The 8,644-nt window shown below is 46.1% G+C and overlaps 2 protein-coding genes across 2 annotated transcripts in view; one reads left to right on the forward strand and one right to left on the reverse strand.

Moving 5' to 3' along the window:
• Positions 1 to 6,013, forward strand: part of LOC108726947 (uncharacterized) — a 7,723-nt gene extending 1,710 nt beyond the window's left edge. Inside the window, exons 3-4 of the mRNA XM_018454801.1 lie at positions 446 to 561; positions 5,750 to 6,013. Coding sequence (XP_018310303.1) covers positions 446 to 561; positions 5,750 to 5,976 — 343 coding nt within the window. The 3' untranslated portion in view covers positions 5,977 to 6,013. The remainder of the gene's footprint in view (positions 1 to 445; positions 562 to 5,749) is intronic.
• Positions 6,014 to 6,103: 90 nt separating this feature from the next.
• Positions 6,104 to 7,812, reverse strand: LOC108726942 (uncharacterized). The gene is made up of 3 exons (XM_018454786.1): positions 7,421 to 7,812; positions 7,109 to 7,346; positions 6,104 to 6,817 (listed from the first exon to the last, which is right to left on the reverse strand). The coding sequence occupies exons 1-3, from the start codon at positions 7,810 to 7,812 to the stop codon at positions 6,104 to 6,106; spliced, it is 1,344 nt and encodes a 447-aa protein (XP_018310288.1).
• Positions 7,813 to 8,644: the final 832 nt, after the last annotated feature.

The following is an 8,644-nucleotide window of genomic DNA, read 5'->3' on the forward strand; positions in this document are numbered from 1 at the left end:
TCCAGTCTCTCGCAATCTATTAAATGTCAACATAAACACTCTTCGGTTTGGCACTCTTCTGTTTGGAAATCGTCGTGCATATTCTCGCACCGCCTTTAAAGCATTACCGTTGCAGAAACCGTATACAAAAACCATATCAGCATATTCACTATTAGAATACGTACGCGGCATATTGCAAAAGACAAAATTCATCTACTGTTAAAGGCTTTCAAAGAGCGACTGACAAATTCATAACAGAAAGTGGAAAATGTAATCAAATATGTCGGTGCTAGATATGGCAAGAAATGTAAACATTTTTTTTCGATTTCTCTGAAACGGAGCAAAAACGAGCATATGTCTATAGGACTTTTTTTCTTAGTTTTTTACTCCTCTACACGCTCCCGAAGTTTTGCGATTTAATTTGGAAACACCCTATATAATCTTTATTTTAACTTTTCTCTTCTAGAATGACATCGAATATTCCCGATCTCTCCAACAGTCCAGATGTTTCGCAAGACAACACAGAAATATCTGTCGATGACCACAGTGACAGTACATCGCGAAACAGTGAATATACACCACGTAAGAATAATTCAATTATTAATGAGTGTTAACAAACATTGATATTGAAAATTTATTCATATAAAAAATGCACATTTTTTAATATGAATTTGAATTTTCTATTGGATGACATATAAAAAGAAATTCAAATGTAAAAACATAAATTAAAAACATTTATTTAATGTTAATAAATGTACAGTTGGATATGGCGAAAGAAATATTTTCTGAACTATTACTATAATATGTATGTAGTTGTCCCGTCGGGTTGGGCTACCCATCGGGCGCATCTCCGGGTGGCGGATAGGAGGACGTCCGGAGGGGTGCCCGGTCTCCCGGATGTGAAACCCCGCGTGTGACTGGAGGTCCCTTCGGGTAGTGGCGGTTATAAACGGACCCCTCAGGTATAAAATCCTGCGTGGGGCCGGGAAGGCCATTGCCGTGGACCAGCCCCCCAAGCCAAGCTGTGAGCTATCGAGGTGAGGGCTGCGTGGTACTGGGGGAGCAGTGCAGTGGTCTATGCCTCTGGAGCACCAGGCGAAACCCCAGAGTATTTAGCCTTACCCACACATGCGGGGCTCTGTGTGGGCGGACCTTGTCGTTCCCTACCTGCTCGTGAGACTTGTATTAGAATGGAGAATACTATTAATATCATTCAAGACGAGATAATCGAGGGCCCGAAAGAGCACTCGGCGAAGGCGGCAGCAACCGCGCCGCAAGTACGGGCGCGCGAGGGCTCGGAAAGCGAGGTGGTAGCTGCGAAAGTAGAGATGGCTCCCATTTCGGAACGGGCTCCCTCGGGCTCGGAAAGAAATGGGAGCATGGCGGGTGATGCAGGGACTCATCACAAGAGGAACCGCAGCGGAACCCAGAAGAGAAGGGCGAAGAGGGACAGGGAGAAGGCTCTCGAAGGGCAGACTCCGTGTCCCTCGATGGCCCTTACTAAACCGGTGGAGGGGGATACAAGGCTCACCGGTAAAACGTAGGCGCTTCCCTTGAGGGGAGGAACTACGTTTTCGGCATCTTGGAGCGCTCGTAAGTTAAGGGAGCGGGACTCCAAGCTATGCTATGGGATCGAGTCATTGTAAAGGTGGCTCGATCTCAGTGGGGAGGGGGGACAAGGAGGAGCCTCGATCTAAAGACTAGACCAAACAATAGACTGGTCGATGATCGAAGTTACCCAAATTAACCTGAATCACAGCAAAGGGGCCTCGGCAGTTCTAGCCAGCCGCCAGTCTGTGAGGCACACAGCCATTTCCCTAATACAGGAATCATGGGTCGTCCGTGGGTGTGTCAGGGGGGTGGCAGCATGTGGGAAGCTCTTTAAAGCTCCCACCGAACAGGGACCCAGGGCGTGTATAGCGGTCAAGAGGCTGGATGCACGTCTCTTGCCCGGGGTACGTTCTAGGGACCTGACGGCGGTGGAGGTGAGGACAGCTGGCGGTGCTGGAGGCACCAACAAGCTGGTCATCTGCTCGACCTCCCGCATGGAGGGGAGACACCACCGAAGGAGCTAGTCAAGTTGGTGGATCTTTGCCAGAAGGAAGGAATGCCACTGGTGGTGGGGTGTGATGCTAATGCGCACCACACCATATGGGGAAATACCGACACGAACGAAAGGGGAAGGAAGATGCTGGAGTATCTGATAACGACTGACCTGGAGGTTCTGAATAAAGGTAACGAACCCACCTTCTGTGCGGCGGGGAGGAGTGAGGTATTAGACCTCACTCTTTGCTCACGTGGGTCTGTTCTATGCGATGAAGGAATGGAAGGTGTCGGATGAGACATCGCTCTCCGACCACAGGCTAATATCTTTCAGACATTCAGATCTCAAAGTGGAAGTCAAGAAGGTAAGGAACCCAAAGAGGACAGACTGGGACTCCTATCAGAGGGACCTAGAAAGGAACCTCAAAGATTCCCAGAAAGCACGGGACGGCGGGGGAGCTGGAGCTCTGCGTGGATCATCTGCAAAGGGCTCTGGTTGGCTCCTATGAGGCAAACTGTCCGGCCAGGACAGTCATCAACAACAGGGGAACCCCCTGGTGGAATCCACGGCTGCAGAGCCTCAGGGTCAAGGCTCGAAGAGCCTGGAACAAGGCGACGAACACGGGCTGGCCCTCCGATTGGGATCTTTACAGGAAGACTCAGAGGGAGTATAGAGACTCTGTGGTAGAAGCAAAGAAGTGACGGGATTTCTGCGAGTTGGTGGGGGGAATACCGGCCACTGCTAGGCTTTGCAGATTTCTGTCCAGGAACCCAGACGCTGCGTTGGAAGAAGTTCGAATGTCAGACGGTACCATGGTATCCGAAGAAAGATGCCTGGAGCATCTTCTGGAAGCCAGCTTTCCTGGTTTCCGGAGAGATATAGATAGGTGCGAGGAAGTTGACGCGGGCTCCTTCAGGGCATGTGCCAACGATTGGAAGTTAGCGGCAGAAATAGTGAGGCCAACTAGAGTTAGATGGGCAATTGGCTCCTTTCAACCGTTCAAGTCGGCGGGGCCCAACCTTATTTTCCTGGCTCTCCTTCAGAGAGGGCTGGGCCCCTCACGAGGATGTTGAGGGGCTGTCTAGCTCTCGGTTACACCCCCCGAGCGTGGAGAAGGGCGAGAGTCGTCTTTATTCCCAAAGCGGGGCGGGCGAACCATGTCACTGCTAAAGACTTTAGATCAATCAGCTTGAACTCGTTCCTTCTTGAAACGTTGGAAAAGCTGGTTGATGTATATATCAGGGACTGTGTGCTGTCTCGGTATCCGCTGCATGCCAAGTAGCACGCTTACCGGGCCATTCGAGTGTACCGGCCCTCCACTCGGTTGTCTAGAGTATTGAACGACAACTCCAGGAGGGGGGCTTTTTGTAGGCACCTTCCTGGACATTGAGAGGGCCTTCAACAACACTCCACATGAGGTAGTTTGTGCCGAGGCGGGGAGTATCGGTGAAACTTGTTAAATGGATCCGGGGAATGCTTGGACGCCAAGTGACGACATCGCTAGGTACGGTGAGTGTCGAAGGATGGGTGGGGAGAGGCTGTCCCCAAGGGGGAGTCCTCTCACCACTCTTGTGGTGCCTGGTAGTGGATAAGCTACTTGAAGAGCTTAATGACAAGAGCTTCAAGGCAATCGGGTACGCTGATGACTTGGCGATCCTGATAGGAGGCCCTTTCTTGGAAACGCTCCTGGAGCTCACACAAGGGGCTCTAGGGGTGGTGGAGGAATGGTGTGAGAGGACAGGTCTATCGGTGAACCCGAGTAAGACAAGTCTGGTGATCTTTACACACAAGTACAAGATTGGCTTCGTGGAGGGGCCCGTATTGAAGGAAGTCAGACTGGCTCCTGGAATGTCGGTCAAGTATCTGGGAATTGTCCTGAATAAAGATTGAACTGGAAGCTGCACATGGAATCAGTGTGTAAGAAAACCAGCATATACTTCTGGATGTGCAGAAGAACCTTTGGGCAAACTTGGGGATTACAGCCAGACAGAGTGTTTTGACTATATTCTGCGGTGCTCCGACCAAGATTGCTCTATGCTGCGGTGGTCTGGTGGCCAAGGACACAGCAAACCGAGGCCCGCGCATCACTGGAACGCGTCAAGGCTCTCGTCTTAAGGGGGCCTCTGGGTGCAATGAGGACAACGCCAGTGGCGGCAATGGGAGTGCTGCTCGGCATAGAACCACTCCATCTCGCGATAGTGGCGGCAGCAGCGGTCACTGCGTATAGGTTGAAGTGCGAGGGAAAATGGATGAGCGGTGTGACTCACACCCGGTTACCGCAGGAGCTTCAAATGGAAACCGTGTTTGACATGAGACAGGACAGAATACCAATAAGGCGCGACTTCGACAGATCTTACAAGATCTATATTCCTAGTCGCGAGGACTGGGAGAGCCATGAGGTGCCCGCTGTTAGGAATGGGGACGTCTGGTACACGGATGGCTCCAAGATAAAGGCGCCGGTGCCGGGATCTACGGATGCCGTAGTGGAATCAGGGAGGCTCTCCCTTGGAGAGTTCACCACTGTATTCCAATCGGAAGTGGTAGCAATCATGGGCTGTGCTCAAATGCGTTAACCGCATCAGGTGAGACGGGCAGACTCATCAGGATATGTTCCGATAGCAAGGCGACTCTGGGGGCGCTGGGGGCATGCGTCTTTGACTCGTGGCTGGTCTGGGATTGCAAATGTGCTCTGAACAGACTGTCCACGGGTAACGATGTTGCTCTTGTATGGGTTCCGGGACACTCGGGAATCGAAGGTAACGAGATTGCTGATGAGTTGGCAAGAAGTGGCTCATCAGCCAGGCTGGTGGGACCGGAACCGGCTCTAGATTTGCCCAGTTGCATCTGCAGGGCAAAAATAAAGGGCTGGTTACGGGACCGTCGTATCAACTATTGGAAGAAAAAGACAAGAACCAAATGCAGGCAGGCGAGAGTCCTGCGCTGGGAGAACCGCCTAGCACGGACCTTGCCAGGAGCATTAGGGCCTTGAGGAGAGGGGAAAGCAGGCTGGCGGTACAGATCTACACGGGCCATAGCTTCACTAACTACCACATGCACAAGCTGGGGCACAGTGATAACTCGAAGTGCAGGAAGTGTGAACACGAGGAAGAAACCTCTCTCCACGTGTTATGTGAATGCCCAGCGTATGCAAGACAAAAGCGGTTTCTTTTGGGCTCGATCTTTCTCGAGCCCAAGTAGGTATGTCAACTCCAGGTCAGGGAGTCCTCCTCCGTTTCTGGAGGAAGACAGGTCTGATCTGATCTGGAGATAGTACGACCGGGAAGACACAATGGACCTAGTCTGCGTGTCGTTGGCGGGCCCCAACTGGCGGCTGCCTCCCGAGCTTATTATTATTATTATATGTAGTTGTGATGAATGTCTTTTGAACTATAAATGGTATATTTATAGTTAAAAAGATCTATCCACCACAACTAAATATTTGTTAAGAAATATTTCTTCCGCCATATCCAACTATACATATTTGTTAACATTAAATAAACGTTTTTCTCAGTGTAGTCTTACATATATTGTGAATAATAAAGCCGACGGCACACGATGCTTGTTTTCTTGCTGGATTGCTAGCTGGATTAGATTCTTAGCACCGTATTGGTTGCGATGCTGGCACTGGTAATATGGTGGCAAGAATCTAATCCATCTAGCAATCCAGCAAGAAAACAAGCATCGTGTGCCGCCGACTTAGGTAAAAAAAGAACAAATTCATTTCAGAAAGGAACGAGAAATTGATCAAGTCTGGAGCAATTATGGACAGGATGATGAACCTAATGAATGAACCCATATCGGTTGATGTAACTGGAGGCCTGCCCAATGATGAATTCACTGAGTTCGGAATGATTGTCGCCTCTAAGCTGCGAGCTCTCAATGTGAATGCAAGCGAAGTAGCAATGCTCGCAATATTGCAACTTTTGCGTGAGACGAGAGTAAACAATCAGTAGAAGAAAATAAAATAATGTTACGAGTAAAAAAAATAAAATAGATAATGTTAAATAAATAATAATGTTATATATTTCTACATGTTCAATAAATAATATTACTAAGATATTATGTGAATACGAAAATCATTTATTTGTGCCTATTATATTGCCACGGTACTGATCCTTCATTACAAAAATAATCGCGGAATTCATCACGTATTTTCATACAATTTCGGGCATTTGTGTTGGTTCCATAATTAGTGATATCTTGAAAAGCGCATCCATCCTTCATTATTCTCCAAGTACCTGATTGGAAACTATTTAAATCTTCGCTTTCTTCGTCGATCATGTTTGGGGGGACATACACATTTTTTCCAATGTCTTCTTTTCGGAGCCAGTTATGCAGACACTCCATTGCTTGCACAATTAATTTAGCAGTTTCTGGCTGAGCAATAATCGGTTTACGAAACACTCGCCACTGACTCGCTAAAATACCAAACGTATTTTCGATGATTCTTCTTGCACAACTTAATCGATAATTAAAAATATCATCCATCAGAGTCAATCCAATCCTTGGGTAGGACCGAAGCAGATATGATTTTAAGGGAAAAGTCTTGTCTCTCATAAGGCAGAATGGTAAAATTCGTCCATCTTCAACAGCTGCCGGTTTCGGTACATTCATGCGTTGACAATCAAAATTGCTCCCTATGATGCTATCTCCAAAAATTCCACCATCACTTCGTCGGCCGTATGCTCCAATGTCCACAAATCGGAAAATATAGTTTGCATCGCAAATACCCAATATAACAATGCTGTGCGATTGTTTATAATTATAATAGGTAGAACCGGTATTGTTGGGACACTGAAACAATATCGAATGGTTATATCAAATAATGATAAAGCAGTGTGATAGATTTTTAAAGTATTTCGGGTAAAGAATGTTTATATCTTATAAAGAGAGGATATCACCATTCTTAATTCTTATTACTTTGAGCCGGTTCTACATTAGTTGCAAGCCGAGTCGCAAGCTTATTGCGACAAGCTTGCATTTTGAAATCAACGCTTCAGATTGGCTGTCGCAACAAACTTGCGATCGATTTGCAACTGATGTAGAACCGGTTTTAGGGATAAATATTTCTAATAAAAAACAAACCTGTATAGTCACATGTTTGCCATCGATAGCTCCAATGCAGTGGGCAAAATTTGTTACATCGTCGAAATTCTGCGCAACATCTAAACACTCTGTTTCAGTTAATGCAGATGGTAAAACTAGTGGCTGTAAGGTATCCCAGATCGCTTTACATGTCTCTCGAATTATGTTGCTTGTTGTATTAACTCTTACAAGATATTGGTATAACATCGATGTCATCGAATCACCTGATGCAAGATATTTGAAACATTGGAAATATAGAAGCAAACATTTGACATATTTTTGTACTATTACATATAATAAAAAGTAACACACCTTAATGTTAACGCTAAGCGTTCTTTAGGTCCTATGCACTCTCGAATAACATTCATTTTTTGCAGTTGTGGTCCAACTAATGTCAATAGTTCTTCCAATTGCGTTGCCGAAAATACATAGTTATGGAAATGTATGCTATCTTCGAATGTCAGTTTAGGGATGGATATGTGAAAAAAGCTATGCTCCTGACGGTCTTTTAAGTATGGAGCTACCCAGTACTGCTTCTTTTTGTAGTCCCGCTTCACTTGCGTTTCTTGCAACTCCAACATTACAGCAGTTGCAATCATTATCCGTCGCTTCTTGACTGCTTTTGCTACTGCTGTTCCCAAATTATTTGCACACTTAGCGGAATACACCCCGTTTGAACGTATTGTCACCTTCATTTTCACCATTTTTCACTACTCTTTCTACTGTAAACTGACCGCCATTAAAGTCGCTAGCAATTTGTCGTCACATGAATAGGTACCGGCGGCAAAGCGACAAATGTTTAGCGCTGGCGACATTTTTCTCCCACTTCTCTCAAGTCAGCGATTTGTCGCTGTATGAATTCGCACCTTAAACTATACAATAGTGTTCGAAAACAATTGCTCATTTTGGGTCGATTTTTAAAGCGCCGCCTCCTTTTCCCTCACCGCCTTCGACAGTTCAACACTCGACAGCAAAGCCGGATCACGCGCGTACGTGTATCTCAAGAGTGTCGCACTATAAGAAATATACTGCGACCGTACCTTCCAGCAAATAATCATTACAATACTTTCCTTCCTACATAATTATGATTTTCTTAATTAAATCAAATTTTCTACCATTAAAATATACATATATATACACATTTTACAATATAATTGTTTATAATACAATAATTACAATACGATAATTATAACGAACAATAACTTTCGATATTAGGAAGTTTTTGCAATATCGTTTACCTAGATACGGTGAGCGCTAAGGGTATCGAACTTTTTCTCTAGAGCGAAAACTTGAAAAGTGAAAAACTTTATGTATGCATGCATATACAGGGTGTCTCAGAAAACGCGTTTGTCTTTAAAATAATGTATTCCTGACGTGATTCTAAGACATTTCTTCCTTAGTCAAAATTTTATCCGAAGCTTAGTTTTTTAAATACAAGGGAAAAAAGTTAGCAAATCACGGGTCGCGTACGGAAGGTAGGCAGGGGCGACGCAACTCATCGTCCGACGCGGGGCGCCCGATTGCAATCAGCTGCTT

Source organism: Mycetomoellerius zeteki, unplaced genomic scaffold, assembly GCF_001594055.1.
Source record: "Mycetomoellerius zeteki isolate Tzet28-1 unplaced genomic scaffold, Tzet1.0 scaffold1121, whole genome shotgun sequence".
NCBI lineage: Eukaryota > Metazoa > Arthropoda > Insecta > Hymenoptera > Formicidae > Mycetomoellerius > Mycetomoellerius zeteki.